General features: G+C 51.9%; 2 protein-coding genes across 7 annotated transcripts; one reads left to right on the forward strand and one right to left on the reverse strand.

Moving 5' to 3' along the window:
* The first annotated feature begins 190 nt into the window (after positions 1–190).
* On the forward strand, positions 191–15522 carry brd3b (bromodomain containing 3b). Of its 4 annotated transcripts, none has more exons than XM_030059501.1 (11): positions 191–430; positions 1609–1720; positions 3198–3335; positions 3995–4151; positions 4691–4860; positions 5092–5493; positions 6439–6567; positions 7849–8055; positions 8325–8557; positions 8940–9247; positions 11077–15522. In XM_030059501.1, exons 2-11 carry the CDS (start codon positions 1631–1633, stop codon positions 11193–11195), a joined length of 1953 nt encoding a protein of 650 aa, XP_029915361.1. In that variant the 5' UTR covers positions 191–430; positions 1609–1630; the 3' UTR covers positions 11196–15522. The 4 variants fall into 4 exon arrangements, with proteins under 4 accessions (XP_029915361.1, XP_029915362.1, XP_029915360.1 ...); XM_030059502.1 differs by having other exon boundaries at positions 3995–4142; positions 7849–8031; XM_030059500.1 differs by having other exon boundaries at positions 345–430; positions 7849–8031.
* On the reverse strand, positions 3341–19217 carry brd3os (BRD3 opposite strand). 3 transcript variants are annotated; one of them, XM_030059567.1, is made up of 3 exons: positions 19128–19217; positions 18801–19033; positions 16526–17261 (listed from the first exon to the last, which is right to left on the reverse strand). In XM_030059567.1, the coding sequence occupies exon 3, from the start codon at positions 17222–17224 to the stop codon at positions 16877–16879; it is 348 nt and encodes a 115-aa protein (XP_029915427.1). In that variant the 5' UTR covers positions 17225–17261; positions 18801–19033; positions 19128–19217; the 3' UTR covers positions 16526–16876. The 3 variants fall into 3 exon arrangements, 2 of the variants coding, with proteins under 2 accessions (XP_029915427.1, XP_029915426.1); XR_003928728.1 differs by lacking the exons at positions 18801–19033; positions 19128–19217 and adding an exon at positions 3341–3371 and having other exon boundaries at positions 16802–17358; XM_030059566.1 differs by lacking the exon at positions 18801–19033.
* Between the last annotated feature and the right edge of the window lie 4327 nt (positions 19218–23544).

Raw genomic sequence — 23544 nt, forward strand, 5'->3', positions numbered from 1 at the left:
CTGCACAGTCTGAGCAACCTGTGTGTGTGTGTGTGTATGTGTGTGTGTGTGCGTGTGCGTGTGCGTGTGTGTGTGTGTGTGTTAGTAACCCTGCTCTCTCTCTCTCAGCAGAGCGTCGGGCTGTGCGATGGGAGATTCTTTCCACAGGAGGAACAGGCAGCTGAAGAACCAAGAAGAACACACACTGAACTGAAGACACACTAATACACACCACTCTCTCTTACACACACACACACACACACACACACACACACACCCCAGACCCAGAGAGGTTGTCTTCGTCTTCAGGCCGGATACTGCCGTCCCACAGTGCATCGCTGCGTCACCGCCGTCCACCATGTCGGACGCCCCTGAGGCTGCGCCCCCTACCCCGCCCCCCCCTCACCAACCCGCCCCCTCCGGAGGTCACCAACCCCACCAAGCCTGGCAGGTAACCACAAACTTCTTGTTTTAAGCAATAAATGCACAAGGGGGCACCGCAGAGTCCAAAGTTTCTGACAACACCAAACATGGTGGCGGTGGAGGAGATAAACGATAAATGATAAAAGTGATAATAAAAAAAGTCGACAATAAAAATTCTTAGCAGCTGTTTTTATCATGTATCTCCTGTGTGCGCACACTGGAATAGTGACGTGGGCAGAAGTGATGGATAGTGAAGGTAAATGGATTTTCATAATGCAGAGTCGTACTGGAGTGACACCTTTTATTGCAGTTAACTTGTCATGGTTTTCTGCCTGTGCAGCCTCAAGGTGGCGCTGTCATCCAGAGTCTGGCTGCACTGTGTTGAAAACCTTTGCAGGACACCCTGAGAAGCTGTTAAATGTAGTCTGGGCATTAGAGCTGGGAATCTTTGGCCACCTAACGATTCGATTATGATTATGAGAGCAACGATGCCATTATAAAACGATTATCGATGCATCTCGATGCATATTTTTGTGATTGTCATTGAATCGTTTTTTAAAATCATTTTTCAGTCAGTTTTTTTACTGTGTGACAAATAAACAAGGGGTATTTGTAGTGAACTATGATTTAAAAGAACGCTAAATAATTCATTTACTGTCATTTACTGTAATTTCGTGATGCCAAAATATTTCAGTGTTGTGTGACATAACTTACACACTGTCGCGAGACGCTGCTCATATACTTCAGTTCCGCGTTTTTTAGTCATTTTATAAGCATCGATTATTGACATTAATGCATCGATGCCGGCTCGCCCCACGTCCGCATCGCGATGCATCTAAAAATTGATTTTTTTCTCCCATCTCTACTGAGCATCTCAGAAACAGGAAGTCAGCAGGTCACTTTTAGTCTACAGGTCACCTGCTGAACCAGCTCAGCTCTGCAGAACCAGATTTCAAAATAAGAGTATGTGCTCATCAAATAAGCTCAGTGCCTAGTATGTTTGTATGCTGTGGTGATGTAGCATTGAAGGCTCCCAGCAACACACTGATCAGTTTGTGTGTTTTGTGCACAAGGTTACATCACATCTTCAGCTGCTGTCTAAGCTGCACATTTCCTCCAGTGCTTTCAGCAGCTCACACTCACACAGGACATGCAAATACATAGAAGTGAACTGTGTGTGTGTGTGTGTGTGTGTGTCCTCATCAGGAAGACCAACCAGCTGCAGTACATGCAGAACGTGGTAGTGAAGACTCTGTGGAAGCATCAGTTTGCCTGGCCCTTCTACCAGCCTGTCGATGCCATCAAGCTCTGCCTGGCTGTAAGTCTCCCGGTGCCTAGACACCCCCTAGTCACCTGCTCACCCAGTCTAGTCACCTGCTCACCCAGTCTAGTCACCTGCTCACCCAGTCTAGTCACCTGCTCACCCAGTCTAGTCCACTGATCACCCAGTCTAGTCACCTGCTCACCCAGTCTAGTCACCTGCTCACCCAGTCTAGTCACCTGCTCACCCAGTCTAGTCCACTGGTCACCCAGTCTAGTCACCTGCTCACCCAGTCTAGTCCACTGGTCACCTAGACTAGTCACCTGCTCACCCAGTCTAGTCCACTGGTCACCCAGTCTAGTCACCTGCTCACCCAGTCTAGTCCACTGGTCACCTAGACTAGTCACCTGCTCACCCAGTCTAGTCCACTGGTCACCCAGTCTAGTCACCTGGTCACCTAGTCTAGTCACCTGCTCACCCAGTCTAGTCCACTGGTCACCCAGTCTAGTCACCTGCTCACCCAGTCTAGTCACCTGCTCACCCAGTCTAGTCCACTGGTCACCCAGTCTAGTCACCTGCTCACCTAGTCTAGTCACCTGCTCACCCAGTCTAGTCCACTGGTCACCCAGTCTAGTCACCTGCTCACCCAGTCTAGTCACCTGCTCACCCAGTCTAGTCCACTGGTCACCTAGACTAGTCACCTGCTCACCCAGTCTAGTCACCTGGTCACCTAGACTAGTCACCTGCTCACCCAGTCTAGTCCACTGGTCACCTAGACTAGTCACCTGCTCACCCAGTCTAGTCCACTGGTCACCTAGTCTCGTCACCTGCTCACCCAGTCTTGTCCACTGGTCACCTAGACTAGTCACCTGGTCACCTAGTCTAGTCATCTGCTCACCTAGTCTAGTCACCTGCTCACCCAGTCTAGTCCACTGGTCACCTAGTTTAGTCACCTGCTCACCCAGTCTAGTCCACTGGTCACCTAGACTAGTCACCTGCTCACCCAGTCTAGTCCACTGGTCACCTAGACTAGTCACCTGGTCACCTAGTCTCGTCACCTGCTCACCCAGTCTAGTCCACTGGTCACCTAGTCTCGTCACCTGCTCACCCAGTCAAGTCCACTGGTCAGCTAGTCTAGTCCTTTGGTCACCTAGTCTAGTCACCTGCTCACCCAGTCTAGTCCACTGGTCACCTAGACTAGTCACCTGCTCACCCAGTCTAGTCCACTGGTCACCTAGACTAGTCACCTGCTCACCCAGTCTAGTCCACTGGTCACCTAGTCTCGTCACCTGCTCACCCAGTCTAGTCCACTGGTCACCTAGTCTCGTCACCTGCTCACCCAGTCTAGTCCATTGGTCACTTAATCTTTCTAGAGCCACCATATTACACCAACATTTAATAATCTTAAAGGGAGGAATCCATCATAGGAGAGGACAGAATGCAATGCTGCAGCCTCATTTGATGATGATGATGATGATGATGATGATGATTATGGTGGTGGTGATGGTGGTGATGGTGATGATGGTGCTTGCAGGACTACCACAAGGTGATAAAGAACCCGATGGACATGGGAACCATCAAAAAGCGTCTGGAGAACAACTACTACTGGAGTGCCAGTGAGGCCATGCAGGACTTCAACACCATGTTTACCAACTGTTACATCTACAACAAGGTATACACACACACACACACACACACACACACACACCTTTGTGAGGACATTATATCGTACTGACTTCCATTCATTCTCTCCACCATCTGCAGCCTTTCCCTAACCCGAACCCTAACCAGCCCGTGTCTAACACAAACCCTTTTCCTAAAATTCAGTGAACTTAACCAGTAGGTTAAGTTCACTGAATTCTTCTTCTGTAGTTGTAAGGACCGGCCAAAATGTTCTGACTTCCCAGACATTTCCCCACTCTTTTGGTTAATAGGTGTCCTGGACTTCAGCAAGGACAAGTGCCCATACACACACAATGCTCACAAACATCTACAGGAAAGCTGATAAGAACATGCAGAAGAATCTCTGCATGTTTACTGGGGGACAGTATGGGCATGTGCATGACAGAAAGCAACAGTTATAATGTCTGACCACTAGATGGTGCCAAACCTGCTAAATGTCCCCCTGCATGTCTGAAACACTGGAGACGAGATTAATTACATCTCAAAGAAGCTTAAGCAGTTATTTTGTTCCCGTTTCCATGGCACAAAATTTTTTTAGTAGTATTTACAACATAATTATAATATTAAATTAATAATAATGGTGTGTGTGTGTGTGTGTGTGTGTGTGTGTGTGTGTGTGTGTGTGTGTGTGTGTGTGTGTGTGTGTAGCCCACAGATGACATCGTGCTCATGGCCCAGGCTCTGGAGAAGATCTTCCTGCAGAAAGTTGCTCAGATGCCGCAGGAGGAAGTTGCTCTGTTGCCTCCTGCACCCAAAGGGAAGGCCAAGAGCAAGCCGCCTGCACCCGCCACCACAGGTACTGCAGGTATTACTGTTTGTACTGCTGCAGAGTACTACAGTGTGTGCTACCCCTATTCAGGGGGCAGAGCTTAGGTTCATGGGTTCATGAGCCAGAAAAGGTTGAGAATCACTATGGGAAAACAAGAATGGAAATCCAAAATCATGATGCGTTGAGATGAGAAAGATTGTTTCAGGATCAAATCTTAAATCAGTTCCTGAATGGAAACTGAGCTAAACTGGGAGCAGGAGATTCCTGCCCTGTAAACCCAGCAGGTCTGAAGCAGCTGCTGCGTCCAAACACATGAACACCAGTGACAAACTGAGCAGTGGAACACAGTGGGACTTTCCCAGAAACTCAGCTCTGTAAATGATAATCATGTTCACAAATTTAATTTTTTTATAGAGCTAAACTGCTATAAGTAAACTAAGTAAATAAAAAAAAGTAAATAAACAATTTTATAGTTTATGAATTCTGTCCTGTTCCTGTCCATACTGTGGTCCTGTACTAACTCTCTTTGTCTCCCTCTCTCTCTCTCTCTCTCTCTCTGTGTGTCTCTCGCCCAGTGAGCCAGCAGGCCGAGTCCTCCGCCTCTCCCCCCACATCCTACCCTTCCCCCTCCCCCTCTCAGACGCCAGTCATCTCGACCACGCCCACCCCCGTCCAGGCCACGCCCCCTGTCTCCGCACCTCAGCCGCCGGCAACCATGATGCCCTCGGCACAGCCCGTCGTCAAGGTAACAGAGGAGTTTGAGTTGGTAAAGGTCATTTTCTCAACTGAGAGAAGCCGTCAGTCAGTTATTAAAGGATCAGAAACTTTAAAAACATATATTTTAATGTCTTAACTGATATCTGTGTGTTTTACATAGAAGACAGTCATACTACTTACCTAAAAATAAGGCTGTAATTGGCATTAAAATGTTTGAAATCCACCTGTCTCCCCCTCCACCTGTCTGTCTGTCCAACAGAAGAAGGGTGTGAAGAGGAAAGCCGACACCACAACTCCGACCACGTCTGCGATCTCTGCCGGTCGGGCCGACTCTCCGTCCGCACAGGACGTCAAGCCGGCCAAGCTGGGCTCGTCCCGCCGCGAGGCCGCCGCCCGCCCCGCCAAGACCCGCAAGGAGGGAGGAGAGGAGGCAGCGGGGGGCGAGGGGGGCGGTGCCGGGGGCGGGGTGGGTGCGGGAGGCAGGAAGGGCGGGAAGCTGGGCGAGCAGCTGAAACACTGCGACACCATCCTGAAGGAGATGCTGTCCAAGAAGCACGCCGCCTACGCCTGGCCCTTCTACAAGCCTGTGGACGCCGAGGCACTGGAGCTGCACGACTACCATGACATCATCAAGCACCCCATGGACCTGAGCACCGTCCGGGTAACACACACATGCACCATGATGACATCATCACACACCTCACTAAAGTTACACGAGCAGTGAAACACAGAGTGGGACTGTCCCAGAAGCTCAGCTCTGTAGATGATAATCCTGCTTCTCCTGTGCGTCGGTAAAAGTCATTGATACCTGTAGGACTAGACAGCAGTTCAACAGAGCAATCTCCCTGTGTGTGTATATGGTGTATATAGGTAGACTTTTTAAAAATATATATATGCTCAATTTCTTATTTCTGTATTTACTGTTGTAAAATTTTGTCGGATTAGTGCACATATTTAGACCTAATGCACACTTGATACAACTTTATACATAGTGAACATCATTTTTTTTTACAAATTTGTAAAGCACATATCCACTCAGCATGTCCTCCTCAGCTCCAGTCTGTCCAGTCTGACCAGTTCAGCTCAGCAGCTCTGCCATAAACTCTGCCTTTGAACAAAGTTGATAATGTTCAGTTTGTGTTGACGTTGTGCAGAATGTGTCTCTTTAATTCTGTGTTTATTACTGAGGTTGTAGTTTGCAGAGATCTGCATTATACTGAGAGGGGTTTCTAGTTTTTTGTCCTCCCTATATATATACAATGATGGGGGACAGAATAGTGGAAACAGCTGTCAGTAAAGTGCAGCACTAACTATGAGCTCAATGCCAAACACAGACGTGAATGAACACCTCTGTTACCGTGACAACAAGACAAGCTGAGCATTATAGGCAGCAGGAGAGGAAACTTTATGGCACAACAGCTGGACTGGATTAGATTAGATTAGATTAGATTATACAGGTGGAGCTGATCAAGTGACACTGAGTGTATTTTTATATTTCTGTTTCTAGTCCTTATAATTTAATTCTGTTAATATTAAACTGACATAACTGACCCAGTTTCCGTTGGGGATCAGTAAAGGATTTGTGATTCTGATTGTGTGTGTGCAGAAAAAGATGGACAACAGAGAGTACAGCGATCCTCAGAGCTTCGCCACAGACGTCAGGTTAATGTTCTCCAACTGCTACAAGTACAACCCACCAGACCACGAGGTGGTGGCCATGGCCCGCAAGCTGCAGGTACGTGTGTGTGTGTGTGTGTGTGTGTGTGTGTGTGTGTGTGTGTGTGTGTGTGTGTGGTTTGTGGGGCTAACAGTAATGCTGCATGTTGCCAATGAGTTTTAATTCCCCTTAATAGCAGCAAATCTTCACCTCCATTTTAAAGGAATTTTCCAACATTTTGGGCAAAGTCCCCTCTCCCCGTCTTCCCCAGACTGAGACCAGATGTTGGACACCCCGTCCACCTCGGGACGTCCAGTGGCTCAGGTCCTGTGGGTAGCATTTCCTGTTAGCTTAGCATAAAGACTTGAGGTCTATGGGAGTGGTTAGCCTGGCTCCTCCCAGCAGCTCTGAAGCGTCTGACTCACAGAGGATCCTGTGGAATTGGGATTTTCTGAAGAAGCCTGGAGCGATGTGAGGAGCAGCCAGATGGTGGCGCTGTAACCTCTGAGCTCATTTGTCCTTCTGTCGGTCACAGTGATCTGTGCGCCGCTGAAGCTGGAGGAACATCCACCAATAATTACGTTTTAATGAACTTTTTTTAAAATTCCAAGATGCAGGTGCTCAGATCGCCAAGAGAAGAATTCAGACATAAGAAACAGAAAAAGAAAAAGAGACATAAAAATATGATCCATAAGGTGGGAGCCTGACCCAGCAGCCCCACGGCATCCTGGGAAACGGAGTCATATCTAACTGACACTGAGGAAATGACACATTAGCACTTAAATGATTTCCTCTCTCTCTACCTGCCTGTCTGTCTCTCTGACTGCCTGTCTTTCTCTCTCTCTGATTGCCTGTCTCTCTCTCTGCCTGTCTCTCTCTCTGATTGCCTGTCTCTCTCTCTGCCTGTCTCTCTTTCTGCTTGTCTCTCTCTCTCTGCCTGTCTGTCTCACTGACTGCCTGTCTGTCTCTCTGCCTGTCTCTCTCTCTGATTGCCTGTCTCTCTGCCTGTCTCTCTTTCTGCTTGTCTCTCTCTCTCTGCCTGTCTGTCTCTGCCTGTTTCTCTCTCTCTCTCTGACTGCCTGTCTGTCTCTGCCTGTCTCTCTCTCTCTGACTGCCTGTCTGTCTCTCTGCCTGCCTGTCTGTCTCTCTGCCTGTCTCTCTCTGTCTGCCTGTCTGTCTCTCTGCCTGTCTCTCTCTCTCTCTGACTGCCTGTGTCTCTCTCTCTCTCTCTCTCTCTCTCTCTCTCTCTCTCTCTCTCTCTGATTGCCTGTCTGTCTCTCTGCCTGTCTCTCTCTCTCTCTCTCTCTCTCTGACTGACTGCCTGTCTGTCTCTCTGACTGCCTGTCTGTCTGTCTGCAGGATGTGTTTGAGATGCGTTTTGCGAAGATGCCAGACGAGGGCTCGGAGGCGTCGGTTCCCTCTACGACGCCATTGGTCAGTAAAAGCACCGCCTCCTCCGACAGCAGCAACAACTCCTCCTCCGACGAATCCTCTGACTCCGAGGAGGAGCGGGCCACGCGATTGGCCGAGCTACAGGAGCAGGTTGGTGCCGCCGACCAATCACAGGTCAAGAACATCTTCGTTTCCCCTCCACTGATCATTAATAATAAAGTAGATATTTGATATTGATTTGTAATAGATATTCTGTTGTTTTGCATAGTTGATGATTTTATTGCTAAAATATTACGTCTGTTAAAATACATGTTTATAATGTTAATGTGACTAACTGCTCTTGTACAGTAAAGCAGGTTGTTGTGTTTTCTTCCCAGCTGAAGGCAGCGTTGTGTATCGATTATAAAGGACATCGGGTATTGATAATCAATATATTTCTCCAGTTGAAGGCGGTCCATGAGCAGCTGGCTGTCCTGTCCCAGGCTCCAGTCAGCAAACCAAAGAAGAAGAAGGAGAAGAAGGATAAGGAGAAGGAGAAGAAGAAGGAGAAGGAGAAAGGGAACAAGGGGAAGACAGAGGAGGAGAAGAAGCCCAAGGCCGCCGCCCAGCCACCCAAGCCAGCCAATCAGAAGAAAGCACCCGCCAGGAAAGCCAACAGCACGGTGACCGCCACCAGGTATGGACCAATCAGAGGCCGAGCGCCGACACCGTGTGGCGTGCAGGAACATGTTCTTCACTTTTCTTCTTTTTTCCTCATAAATTTTTTTTATAGAGTTTTTTTCTCAAAACACACACACACACACACACACACACACAGTGGTCCTAATTCACCGTCATAGTGATGTGGTTCCTGAGTGAAAAAAGTGAAAGAAAAACTATTTTTGCAAGTTCTTTTCCTGTAAATATGTGACTTTAAAATTCCCAGAGTTCAGTCTGTTCCCATCAGGCAGAACACGTCACATGTCAGAGGATAAGAGTGTGTCATGCGTTGCCTGTCTAGTCTCTGTAGTTCTGTCTGGTGTGTTTTAAGCAGCAACGGAGTCACTGTGCATTTCCAGGCAACCCAAGAAGGGCGGCAAGACGCCAGGCGGCGGCGGCGGCGGCTCGGCCAACGGAGACGACGGCGAGGAGTCGTCCCTGCCCATGTCGTACGACGAGAAGCGGCAGCTGAGCCTGGACATCAACCGGCTGCCGGGCGAGAAGCTGGGCCGCGTCGTGCACATCATCCAGTCCAGAGAGCCGTCGCTGAGAGACTCCAACCCCGACGAGATCGAGATCGACTTCGAAACCCTCAAACCCTCCACGCTGAGAGAGCTGGAGCGCTACGTCAAGTCCTGCCTGCAGAGGAAGCAGAGGAAGCTACTGCGTGAGTCTGAGTGTGTGTGTGTGTGTGTGTGTGTGTGTGTGTGTGTGTAGTCCTGCCACAAGTACTGCAGTATGGTGGTAGTACTGTAGTACTGTGCAGTAGTACGGCAGCAGCAGCACTCTGTACAGACCCATCACTTTGACCCTTCACTTAAACCGGAGACTAGACTGAGAAGAGACCTCTGTGACTCAGAGGACGTTGCCATGGTTACCCGGATGCGACCTCGGTGACTTGAACGAGGCCTTGTTGACCTTGACTCGACCTTGGTCTGTGATGTTGGGCCGTGTTCAGACCGTCTTCAGCGAGTGATCACATCAGATTTGTGTGTCCAGACGTCACCGACTTAACTGCATCTGTTGCCGTGGTAACGACATAGGCATCAGTAAGTGCGTACGCCGGTGGAGCAGGAGGAACCTGCTGCTGCTCTGAAATCTGATGTGAGACCCGTCTGCAGAACTGTGACTGGAGTGGAACTGAAAACCACCTCGTCATGAGGCGTGGATCTGCGACTTGGGGGCGTGACCTCAGTGACTCGGGGGGCGTGACTCGGGGGCGGGGCCTCAGCGACTTGGGGGGCGTGACCTCAGTGACTCGGGGGTGGGACCTCAGCGACTTGGGGGGCGTGACCTCAGTGACTCGGGGGTGGGACCTCAGCAACTTGAGGGGCATGACCTCAGTGACTTGGGGGCGGGGCCTCAGCGACTCGGGGGGGCGTGACCTTGGTGACTCGGGGGCGAGGCCTCAGCGACTTGGGGGGCGTGACCTCAGTGACTCGGGGGTGGGGCCTCAGCAACTTGAGGGGCATGACCTCAGTGACTTGGGGGCGGGGCCTCAGCGACTCGGGGGGCGTGACCTCGGGGGCGGGGCCTCAGCGACTTGGGGGGCTTGACCTCAGTGACTCGGGGGCGGGGCCTCAGCGACTTGGGGGGCTTGACCTCAGTGACTCGGGGGCGGGGCCTCAGCAACTTGAGGGGCATGACCTCAGTGACTTGGGGGCCGGGCCTCAGCGACTCGGGGGGGCGTGACCTCGGTGACTTGGGGGCGGGGCCTCAGCGACTTGGGGGGCTTGACCTCAGTGACTCGGGGGCGGGGCCTCAGCAACTTGAGGGGCATGACCTCAGTGACTTGGGGGCCGGGCCTCAGCGACTCGGGGGGGCGTGACCTCGGTGACTTGGGGGCGGGGCCTCAGCGACTTGGGGGGCGTGACCTCAGTAACTCGGGGGCGGGGCCTCAGCAACTTGAGGGGCATGACCTCAGTGACTTGGGGGCGGGGCCTCAGCGACTCGGGGGGTGTGACCTCTGCGACTTGGGGGGCGTGACCTCTGACTCAGGGGCGTGACCTCGGTGACTCGGGGGCAGGGCCTCAGCGACTCGGGGGGCGTGACCTCTGCGACTCGGGGGGCGTGACCTCTGCGACTCGGCGGGCGTGACCTCTGCGACTCGGGGTCGCAGTGTCTTGGCGACTCGGGGGACGCGGCCTCACTGACTCGGGGGGCGGGGCCTCGGCGACTCGGGGGGGGCGTGACCTAGGCGACTCGGGTGGCGCAACCTCGGCAACTCGGGGGGCGTGACCTTGACGACTCGGGGGGCGGGGCCTCGGCAACTCGGGGGGGCGTGACCTAGGCGACTCGGGTGGCGCAACCTCGGCAACTCGGGGGGCGTGACCTTGACGACTCGGGGGGCGGGGCCTCGGCGACTCGGTGGGCGTGACTTTGGGGTTTGATGTCTTGAAGACTTCTGTCTGTCTGCCTCTGCCCCAGTGAGTGAGCATCTGTGTTAACCTCTCTCTCTCTCTCTCTCTCTCTCTCTCTCTCTCTCTCTCTCCACAGAGAAGGCAGCAGGAGGTGGAGCCTCAGGGGGCGGGGCTAGTCGTTTGAGTGGCAGCTCCTCTTCCTCCTCTGATGACAGCTCCTCAACAGGAACCTCCTCTTCCTCCGACACAGACTGAACACACACATACATGCATAGACACACACACACACACACACACACACACACACACACACACTCTGAATCGACATTGAACATACACACACTGATATGTTACTGAACACACAAACTGAATGCACACACAGAGTTTTATACACACAAACACACACCTAAAGACAGGCACATACATATGGAACTATAGAGTTAATGCATTCAGATACATACTAACGCAAACACACACACACACACACACACACACACACACATACACACTCTTGTAAACTTAAATCCTGAACAAACACACATGCTCAGACATCAACATGTTCCCATACAAAAGACAGAGAAAGATACACTCTGAACTTCTTTCACACACACACACACACACACACACACACACACACACACACACAGCCACGCCCTGACTCGGAGACTGTATGTAAATAGGCTGACCTGTTTTTTTAGCTCCTAGTGTCGTTTTTCTGGAGGACTACAGACAGAGAGAAGAGAAGAAGAACTCAACGACATCAGAGCAGCAGCAGCAGAAGAAGAGTGGAGACACCTGGTGGAGAGAGACAGACGGGCAGTCTGCCTGTCTGTCTGCCTGTCTGCCTGCCTGCCTGTCTGTCTGTCAGGATGGGAGTCGTTGCAGGGAACCTTCTCAGAACACTTGAGCCCTGACGCCGCGGAAATCAAGGCTTTCTTATTCTTACCCCGGGCCGGCCGGCCGTGACCTCTGACCTCTGCCAACATTCCAGAAGCATCCGTAGAGCATCACGAGAGAGGAGGAGGAGGAGGAGGAGGAGGAGGAGGAGGAGGGGCAGGGGGCGCTCTCAGTGGGTTTTGACGCCGACGTCGGTTCGTTTGACCGTGACCGTTTCCACTGAGCGCAGGATAATGAGGACAGTGATGTTACTCACAAACATCAGCTGGGGTCAGGGGGTCACCTGACTCACCTCAGCATCAGCATCACCGCTCACAGCAACAGCCAGTCCCGGCAGCCATCTTTAAAACCTAATTACACTTATTGTTTGTCAAAGTGTGATCAGGCCATTTCTTCTGGCTCAAGGTTCCTGTATGGAAGCTCCTGAAGACACTACCTGCCGGATCTACTTTCCAATTCAAATAGGAAAGTAACATGAAAAGAGCTGTTTGAATGAATGAATGAATGAATGAAGGGTTCTGATGAGAGCTCAGGCTGCCTTCAGGCTCCAGCCCGACAGCGCACGGTCCATCAGCCCCAACACACGGAGCCCCGCCCACTCAGTGACGGGTCAGTGTCAGCCTGACCAGTCAGTGAACACACACAGCTTCCATCCTCTCTCTCACACACACACACACACACACACACACACACACACACACACACAAGAGGAGAGGCTCAGGATGTGGAGCTGAACTGGTTTCTCCAGGCAGCTCCTGAACGCAGCACGAGTGGCGTCCCGTCTGAGAGCCCGTCCTGCCTCCGCCGCTCCTCCAGCCCAAACCCACAGCCCAGCGCCGGTCCTCGGGGTCGTCACCCAGGGTCATGTGGTCACAGGCCTGGCCCCGCCCCCCCTCCGCCCGGCGCCAGCTCCGTCTGAGAGCAGAGAGCAGAGAAACTTTTTGCTTTTTCAACACTACGTTTCTTTTATTTTTCTGTTTTTTTTTTTTGTTTTGTTTGTTTGTTTTTTGATTTTTTTTTTTTTAATTTTTTTTTTCAGATTGTGTGCTGAAATTGTTTGTGTCTTATAAGGTTCTCTATATAAACTGTCTTTGTACCGCTGTTCTGCTCTGATTCACCCCCCCAACCCCAATCCCCACACCGCCCCCCCCCCCCCACCCCCCCCCTCGCCAAAACCACTCATACTGTAGGACGACAGCCTCCACATCACAGCTACTTCCTCTCATCACCACCGAGGTTAGAACACAACATCTATGGCAAACGGGGAGACGAGCCGCCGCGCCGTCCGGCCACACTGGGACGACCCGGGCGGGACTGAGGCGGGGTCGGTTTAAGACGCCGGGGCGGGGCCGGTCCAGGATGCTGGGCCTTGTCTGGGGCTTGTGCGGGACACCGCGGTCGGGCGCGGCCCGGGACGCCCGGGCTTCCACGCCACCGCGTTCAGAGCTGGAACGGGACGAGCTCTGCCTCCTCGGTGTCGCCGCAGAGCCACGAACCTGCGTCGTGTTCTGAGCTCAGAGTTCAGAGCCTAACCCTAACCCTAACCCTCGTCCCTGTTTGGGTTTCCCTCAGCGGGACGTTTGACTGTCCAGTCACGTCTGGAAGGGGCGTGTCGAAGGGGGCGTGTTCTGGAAGGGGGCGTGTCAAAGGGGCTCGTTTGTGTGTTTTTGTTTTTTTGTCTGGTTTCGTTGCGATCTGCGTCTGCCTCGCCATTCGGTGCCAGCCAATCAGATCCAGCCGCGGTCCCTGCCCCGGGACCTGCGGCTGCACCTGCTCGGCGTCTGGAGCGTTAATACGACACACCTTGTTGTCTCTGATTGCGTTTGACCTTTGACCTCTGCGCAGACAGAGGAGTCTTCCTGTACAGTCTGAACCCGCTGCAGACAGGAAGCGGCTGCTCGGCCAATCAGAGCTCTGCTGCGGCTCAGGCGGCTTCCTCCTCCTGCCGTCCGGGAAGTGAGAAGAACGGGGCGTTTTTACTTCCTGCTGCGTGAAGGTCCGACGGTCCAGCCAATCACAGCAGCTCTCACGCCGCCAGACTCTCATCAGCCCCCGTCTGTCTCTGGTGCGAGGAGAAGGTCGCCCCCTGCTGGTGATGTCAGGCAGGACTGGCGGGACGTCCATCCCAGAGCTCAGGAGTCAGACGTAGCGCCGTCTGCAAACCTTTTCCCGGCACATTTTCCTGGAAAATCTGTTTTTATCTGCTCGTTCCTCTTAAATGAAGCAGATCCACTGAATTCTGCTGCCGTTTCCAACCCAAATCATTCTGTTGCTAACAGCTAACAGCTAACACTGCAGCACATGAAACAGCTGCTCTGTGCTAAATCTACCACTAGCATCATGCTAGCTGCTGCTGGTTAGCAGCTAGCATGTGTGTTTGTCCGACGTGTTCTTTGTCGGAGCGACTCGGGGCGACTCAGCCCAGAACGCCTCAGAGAGAAACTTCCCTCTTTGTTCATATGCAAACAAACGTCCAGATATCATGAATTATTTTAAAGGAATCAGGCTCCTCCTCCTGGAGTCGACAGGTTTTGATTCCGAGGTCTGGATGATGCCAACAAGTCAGGAACACGTGGCGGCGCGAGGCCTCCGTCACGAGGCGGCGCGGCGCCCGAGGCCTCCGTCACGAGGCGGGGCGGCGCCCGAGGCCTCCGTCACGAGGCGGGGCGGCGCCCGAGGCCTCCGTCACGAGGCGGGGCGGCGCCCGAGGCCTCCGTCACGAGGCGGGGCGGCGCCCGAGGCCTCCGTCACGAGGCGGCGCGGCGCCCGAGGCCTCCGTCACGAGGCGGCGCGGCGCCCGAGGCCTCCGTCACGTGGCGGCGCGGCGCCCGAGGCCTCCGTCACGAGGCGGCGCGGCGCCCGAGGCCTCCGTCACGAGGCGGCGCGGCGCCCGAGGCCTCCGTCACGCTTCGGCTTCCAGTTTCCAAACAAAATCATTTTGCTTCTGTGGAGCTGCAAGATGTCGTGCGCTAACATCAGCACCTGAACACAGCATGAGGGCCCGCCCCTCACAGATCAGCTGTCAGTCAAACAGTATGAGGGCGGGGCTTGGGTTTGAGTGAGTGCTCGCTCGGTCACGGCGGCTGGCGCTGCTCGTCAGACACTTCTTCTTCTGTTGATTTGAAACAAAATGGAAAAAACGCATCACTTCCTGTGCAGCAGGAAAGAGCAACCAGACATGGAGTGTGTTCACCGGACGCATGACTGACGGACCCTCTCACACACACACACACACACACACACACACACACACACACACACACACACACACACACACACACACACACAGCCCTCCATCGTCTCCCAGTGTGGCTGACAGACGGACGCGCGGCGTCTCCCACCTTCCTCACCTCTTTTTGTTTTAGTTGATGGTCAAGCGATGATGATGATGATGATGATGATGATAATAGTTAATTTTTGTATTTTAATAAGAAAGAGGAAAAAATGATTTTATGTATTTGCATGCACTCCGGCCGTACGTTCTTTCTTCCGTATGTTTTGAGCACTGTATAGTAGCTGTATAGTAGCTGTAAGGGTTAGCCAGGCCTCCGCTCGCTAGAGTAGAGAGAGAGAACGCAGGACAAACAGACGACAAACCAAGAAGTGAATTATTTGATGTAATTACTGATATGGGATCCTTATTTTCTGAGTTCCTTTGTTTTCATAAATAAACACATAAACCTACCAGCGGGCCGGACGCCCCGTCTCTCTGTCCCGTCTCTGCCTCAGCGTCAGTGTGTTCACACACTCCTTCACACACACACACACACACACACACACACACTCGTTCTCCAGGAGTTTCTGGTGCTCAGGTGTGTCTGTGCACCTTCAGCTACATCAACACGTTCGTCATGAGCTCTAATAGTTTTTTCATATTTTCCAGTTTCCATATTGCAATAAGACAAAGGAACAAACAGTGTGATGGCACTGCGCTGCCAGCCGTGTGCCGCCTGTGTTTGACCTGTTTGGGCTTCCATACTCGCCACATAAGACGAGGAAAACATCTGCTAACAGAGTCTCAGCCCTCAGTTCTCCACAATCACACTCAGTTTGTCAGGTTTCTAGTTTTCCAGGCCTGGAGAATCCGGCTCTGAGTGTGCAGGTTTCAGCTGATCCCAGGTCAGCTGCCAGGCTCAGGACCAGCTGCCAGCATCTTCACTGACAAAAAGCAGCTGAAAGTGACGGTCAGCTGAGCCCGTCTGCTTTAGGGAGGAAAAAACTTTATTAGCAACTAAAGCCAGTGACAGTGACGGGAGCTCGATTCACTTTGACTCACGGCTCAGCAGCTCAGCGTCTGCAGGTGTCCCCTTCATGTGCACTTACACACTGCAGGTGTGTGTGAAAACAAAAAATGATCAGAAAGTCCAAATGTGCAAATTAACCCTTTGCAATCTGAGCACATTCACTTGACTCCTTTCATCAACCAATGAGGAGCAAAGTGGCAATAAATTACTGAAAAGTTTATTTAAAAAAAAAAAAAAGCAAATAAATACTGAAAATTTTGCAGATGTATATATATTTAAATCAATAAAACTATATACTAATTATTAAGGTTATATTTAATGTTAATATTGTATATTTATATTCATTTTGCTGAGGACACTGCAGCGCCCCCTGCAGGCGGAGTCACTTTGGTGTGTTAGTGATGAAGCTGCTGCTGATGAAGCACACAGCCGCCCAGGTTTCTGATGTTTATGATGTTTAATATGTGGAACAGCTGACAGGCTGCAGCTGCTGCACCCACACGTTCATTTATAACACATTCATAACACTGTAACACATTCATAACACTGTAACACATTCATAACACTGTAACACATTCATAACACATTTTGTAACAAATTTATAATACATTTATAACATGTATATTAACATATTTATATATCTGTCCAGTCACTGCTCACAACACTGACTGACTGACAGAGCAGCCAGCAGAGCAGGTGAGCTGACCTGCAGTCACTGACACACACACACACACACACACACACACACACACACACAGCTGAGTGTGAGCTGGCGTCAGGTCAGCTGTCCTGAGGCTACATGAGGCTGCAGATCCTGGAGCCGCTGTCGACGTCCCGCAGGCTGCTCTTGTCCCGGACCAGCACGGCCTGGTTGCCGTAGCGACTGTACCAGGCCGAGCGGCTGCGGCTCAGGTAGCTGGCGGGCGGCGCCGCCTCCAGCTCCTGCTGCTGCTGCTGCCAGATCAGCAGGGAGGTGTCATGGTAACGCAGCCCGGCGAAGCTCTCCGAAAGCGCCTTCTCTGCCAGGGGAGGCCGGCGAGGAGGAGGAGGAGGAGGAGGAGGAGCAGGAGGAGGAGGTTCTTGTGGAGGTTCTTGTGGAGGTTCTTGCTGGGCTACAGCAGCAGGTCTGCTGGACTCTGACATGTTGGGGGGGGCAGCGGTCCACAAACCTGCATGGTGACTGGAGAAACAAGCAGAGGCCCAGAGAGCCAGTTCAGATCCAGACTGAGACGCTGTTCTCTCTCTTCTCTCTCTCACACACACACACACACACACACACACACTCTCCACAGCAGCTGCAGCAGGATGGAACCTGAGGAGGCAGAGAAACTTTATTAACACAGTTCAGCAGGACATAAACAGCAGAGAACAAGTGATATTAATTTCTCAGCACTGAAATTAATTATGATCCAGGACACAGACGGCGAGCGCCTGCCAGCAGCTGCTGTTCAGTCCGAGTGAATCTGAACGTGGTTTCTCAGGAAGGCCAGCGTGCACCGCAGACTGACCCTGCGTTCCAATACCCATACTACCATACTATTTAGTAGGGAAAAAAAGAATTAGTAAGTCCCAATACATACTAAACTACATACTTTGTAAGGGCAGCTGCAGTACATACTAAAAGTATGTATGAGGTTTGGAACACAGGGTGAGTGTGTTCAGCAGCGGATCTGAAAATGTGAGCGGCTGCAACAGGATCTAACTCTGCACTAAAAGCCTGGACTCCAGTCGCTGCAGAAAGCTTTAATCCTCCCAACATTTCCCATCATCATCATCATCACCTCTTCCTCTCCTACAACGTTCTTTAAAGGTTCCAAGAACAGAACCTTCAGAGAACCCGGAGGTTTGTTGAAGGTTAAGAAAACTGTCACAGAGGGCAGGAGAGCAGCTGCTCCCTTTCTCTGCCACTTCACTTTGACTGAAGCACGTTGGACACACCAGCTCCACCACCGGCCCCACCACCTCCACCTCCACCACCGGCCCCACTGCCTCCACCTCCACCACCGGCCCCACTGCCTCCACCTCCACCACCGGCCCCACCACCAGCTCTTCCACCACTGGCCCCACTGCCTTCACCTCCACCACCGGCCCCACCACCTCCACCACCGGCCCCACTGCCTCCACCTCCACCACCGGCCCCACTGCCTCCACCTCCACCACTGGCCCCACTGCCTCCACCTCCACCACTGGCCCCACTGCCTCCACCTCCACCACCGGCCCCACCACCTCCACCTCCACCACCGGCCCCTCCACCGCCTCCACATCCACCACTGGCCCCACCACTGCCTCCACCTCCACCACCGGCCCCACCACCTCCACCTCCACCACCGGCCCCACCGCCTCCACCTCCACCACCGGCCCCTCCACCGGCCCCACCTCCACCACCGGCCCCACCGCCTCCACCTCCACCACCGGCCCCACCGCCTCCACCTCCACCACCGGCCCCACCACCGCCTCCGGCTCCACCAGCGGCTCCGCTCCGCTGGTTTGGGCTGATAAAACCTTCAAACCTGAGCGGACTAGTTTTCCTTTGGCTCCACGCGGCGGCAGCAGCTGGAGGTCCAGGGTTCCTGTGGTGGAGCCACTGTCCCTTTGATGCAGTGGGATTATAATGTTTCTGAGATTAAGCGTTTCGATCCGGTCTGTGAGGGAAGATGATGATGATGATGATGATGATGATGATGATGATGATGATGGTGATGATGGTGATGAAGGTTACCTGTGTAAAATGTTGGAGTGAGTTTCCTCCTGGCGGCTCCGGTTTGAGCCTCACATCCAGAAACGGATCCAAGAAAAACGTCAAAGCGCCCCTCTCAGGTGAGTGTGACCTGAGGTGAGGCTCGTATCCCTCCGCCCTCCGTTAAAGCGACAGAGATTTAAAGGTTTACAGCTGAAGCTGCTGACTCCGCTGAGAGGAAACTAATCCCAGCTGGCAGCGGTCAGCCCGGGCCGCTGCAATATCAATGAAGTATAAACTATGAAGTATAAACTATGAAGTATTGACTATGAAGTATAAACTATGAAGCACGGATGTTACTGCACTGACGGGCTGGTTCTGTGTCCCGGACAGCGGCCGCAGGTTCGACTCCGATCTGCGGAGGGTCCGGGCGAAGCTGCTGCTGCATCCAATGGCAACGGTCCGTCTGCTGTCCTGTCCGGGTGGGAACACCGCGCTCAGGAACAAGAGGGTTCCGCGTGTGTTCTGTGTGCCATTTGTTTTACTGTAGACTTTAAGATGGCTTGTAGTTTGTCCTTTGACTGGATTTTAAAATTTCAGTGTCAAGATTTACATGATCAGAAGCATCAACACAAAGCTAAAAAAAAAAAAAAAAAAAAAACCCCTGTAAACGTGGAGGCATTTAGGAACCACAGCGACTCGGCCACCAGGGGGCGGCACCACGTAAAGTTACAGAGCGGGGTCGCCGAGCGCCGAGGCTCATAGTCCGTCAAAGAGTCCGACGCTCTGCCACCTCAGTACCTGCAGAGCTCCAAACCTCCTCTGGCATCAACATCAGCACAGAAACTGAGCCGGGAGCTTCATGACCGAGCGGCCGCACGCCAGCCTCACGTCACCGAGCACGACGCCGAGCGGCGGACGGAGCGGAGTAAAGCACGCCGCCGCCGGACTCTGACACACTCCAACATCTGGCAGAAACTCCCACAGACACTCCAACATCTGGGAGAAACTCCCACAGACACACTCCAACATCTGGCAGAAACTCCCACAGACACTCCAACATCTGGGAGAAACTCCCACAGACACACTCCAACATCTGGCAGAAACTCCCACAGACACACTCCAACATCCAGAGGCGATTCTTGAGTCTGTTGGGGCCCTAAGCAAAAATTCCCAGGGGGCCCTTCCGACCAGTGTGTTCATCACCATCATGTTATAATTACTGTGACACCAACGAAAAATGTATGAAATCAATACTTTTTTTTTTTTTATTTATTCCCAATGTCCACATACCATACCTAATATATTAGAATTCAATAACATGAAAAACCTTGTCATTTTGGAAATATAAAGTATGTGAAATTATAAATAAGATAAGATAAGATAAGATATTCCTTTATTAGTCCCACGGTGGGGAAATTTCAAGCATTACAGCAGCAAAGTGGATAGCAAAATATGAAGCATAATTTACATTATAAACAGTATAAACAGATAATAAATAGCAAAAAGCAACATAAACACTATAAACAAGGAATATAGAAAAGAATGTAAAGAATAATTTAAATAAATAAATAAATAACTCACTGTTACATTGTAAATAATCCACATCATCAGCACTTTTTCTGCATTGGTTCAGATTCTGCCTTGAGCTGTCACTGCAAATCGCCCGCTGTTGTTTAACGGGGGGGGGGGGGGGGGGGGGGTCACTGCAGCTAGTACATTTTTGAGACATTTCGGTAAAAACAGGCCTCGGGCCCCGAGTCTCAGGGGCCCCCTGTCGGCTCGGGGCCCCAAGCAGTCGCCTGCCCTGCCTGTTCACAAGCTGCAGGTCTGCTAACATCTGGCAGAAACTCCCACAGACACACTCCAACATCTGGCAGAAACTCCCACAGACACACTCCAACATCTGGCAGAAACTCCCACAGACACTCCAACATCTGGCAGAAACTCCCACAGACACACTTCAACATCTGGCACAAACTCCCACAGACACACTCCAACATCTGGCAGAAACTCCCACAGACACACTCCAACATCTGGCAGAAACTCCCACAGACACACTTCAACATCTGGCACAAACTCCCACAGACACACTCCAACATCTGGCAGAAACTCCCACAGACACACTTCAACATCTGGCACAAACTCCCACAGACACTCCAACATCTGGCAGAAACTCCCACAGACACTCCAACATCTGGCAGAAACTCCCACAGACACACTCCAACATCTGGCAGAAACTCCCACAGACACACTTCAACATCTGGCACAAACTCCCACAGACACTCCAACATCTGGCAGAAACTCCCACAGACACTCCAACATCTGGCAGAAACTCCCACAGACACTCCAACATCTGGCAGAAACTCCCACAGACACTCCAACATCTGGCAGAAACTCCCACAGACACACTCCAACATCTGGCACAAACTCCCACAGACACTCCAACATCTGGCAGAAAGCCTCCCAGAGTGGAAGCTGTTCTCCAGATTAAAGCCTGTGGGTTCAGGATGGAGCTCAGAGAAGCTCCTGCAGGTGGAGGTGCAGGTGGACTTCGGTCCATGCGGTGTAGTTTAATTGGAGTTGGACTCTCAGGTGACTGTACTCCCAGTGTGACAGTTTCTGTGTTTTGACTGTAGTTTGTCTAATGTTGTTTTGTGTGGTCAGATGGGGAGTTCAGTCCAGTAAATGATCTTTGTTTGCTTGAATATATTCAGGATTTTAAAATTTTTATTTTAGTTCTTTGGTCCTACTGACCGGTCTGCCTGAGTTTTCTTAAGGTGTCTGTGTGTGTGTGTGTGTGTGTGTGTGTGTGTGTGTGTGTGTGGCTTGAATGACAGACCGAGCTTGGTCTGTATTTAGCCTGGAGCAGCTCCAGTCGGCTGAATGTGACCTGCTGATATTCTATATGGCCTCTCTGCTGCCTCAGACCAACACATCCACTTCATATTTACTTCACGTGTTATCAGACGGCTGTGACCTCGGTGTTGTTAATATTGATCATTCTTTTGTGTGACTGATTGATTATCAGCTCATTTAGTAGACTTCCTCCAGAGCTGCTGCGTACAGGAAGATGTTTCACCTGCAACAGTCTGTGTGTCCGCCTGCAGGGGGCGCTGCAGAGGCTGAGCAGAGTGTCGGCTCTGTAGATGATAATCCTGCTCCTCCTGCAGGGGGCGCTGCAGAGGCTGAGCAGAGTGTCAGCTCTGTAGATGATAATCCTGCTCCTCCTGCAGGGGGCGCTGCAGAGGCTGAGCAGAGTGTCGGCTCTGTAGATGATAATCCTGCTCCTCCTGCAGGGGGCGCTGCAGAGGCTGAGCAGAGTGTCGGCTCTGTAGATGATAATCCTGCTCCTCCTGCAGGGGGCGCTGCAGAGGCTGAGCAGAGTGTCGGCTCTGTAGATGATAATCCTGCTCCTCCTGCAGGGGGCGCTGCAGAGGCTGAGCAGAGTGTCGGCTCTGTAGATGATAATCCTGCTCCTCCTGCAGGGGGCGCTGCAGAGGCTGAGCAGAGTGTCGGCTCTGTAGATGATAATCCTGCTCCTCCTGCAGGGGGCGCTGCAGAGGCTGAGCAGAGTATCAGCTCTGTAGATGATAATCCTGCTCCTCCGCTGCTTCAGAAGCTCCACATTTCTCTGAGCTCAGAGGAAGGAAATGTGGAACATTTAGGAAGCAGATGATTGGTTCTCCTGTGGTTCTGCAGCCAGTCAGCAGCACAGAGCCTCAATGCCAGTGCTAATCTGCTCACACTCACAGCATTTTACAGCCATGGATTATAATCTCAGTTTATAATCCTGTCTGCAGCAGAAATATGGACAGGAACAGTCCAGTTACTGATCAATATCTGGATCAAATGGACTGATCAGTTTAGAGCATTGAGCCCCACTGACCCACACAGATTCTGCTCTGTTTAGCTCAGTGCTGCCCCCGCTGGACACAACACTGACCTGCAGGCTGTTTAGCTCAGTGCTGCCCCCGCTGGACACAACACTGACCTGCAGGCTGTTTAGCTCAGTGCTGCCCCCGCTGGACACAACACTGACCTGCAGGCTGTTTAGCTCAGTGCTGCCCCCGCTGGACACAACACTGACCTGCAGGCTGTTTAGCTCAGTGCTGCCCCCGCTGGACACAACACTGACCTGCAGGCTGTGTCTCTGGTCCAAAGCACAAAGTGGACGTGTTTGGACTTTCTGTCTCTACAGAAACTTGCGAGGAATGCACTTCTATGTTTTTTGTTTTGTTTGTTTTTAACTGTGATTACCCCGCCTCCTGGACTTCGTCTTAGCTCCGCCCACAGCCTGGGGGGTGAGGGTAAAACTCTCAGGAGGCCGCAGCATCCAGGCCTCTGTCCCCCCCTTGTCCTCGCACCAACACTCAGATGTGCCTCCGGTGTTGTTTTCAGAAACGTGTCCGTCTGTGTGGACGGAGGTTTGATGGGACCAAGATCACAGCAGCCATGGTCACGCCTCTCGTCCAATCAGATCACTCCGCTGGATCAGCTGTTACAATGTTGTCACACTGTTGTTACATCGTGGTGTCATGTTGTTTCATGTTGTGTTGTTTCATGTTGTGTTGTTTCATGTTGTGTTGTTTCATGTTGTGTTGTTTCATGTTGTGTTGTTTTCATGTTGTGTTGTGTGTTGTGTTGTGCTGTGTGTTGTGTGTTGTGTTGTGCTGTGTGTTGTGTGTTGTGTTGTGCTGTGTGTTGTGTTGTGTGTTGTGTGTTGTGTTGTATGTTGTGTTGTGTTGTGTGTTGTGTTGTGTTGTGTGTGTTGTGTTGTGTGTTG

The sequence above is a fragment of the Myripristis murdjan genome, chromosome 9, assembly GCF_902150065.1.
Source record: "Myripristis murdjan chromosome 9, fMyrMur1.1, whole genome shotgun sequence".
In the NCBI taxonomy this organism is placed as follows: Eukaryota; Metazoa; Chordata; class Actinopteri; order Holocentriformes; family Holocentridae; genus Myripristis; species Myripristis murdjan.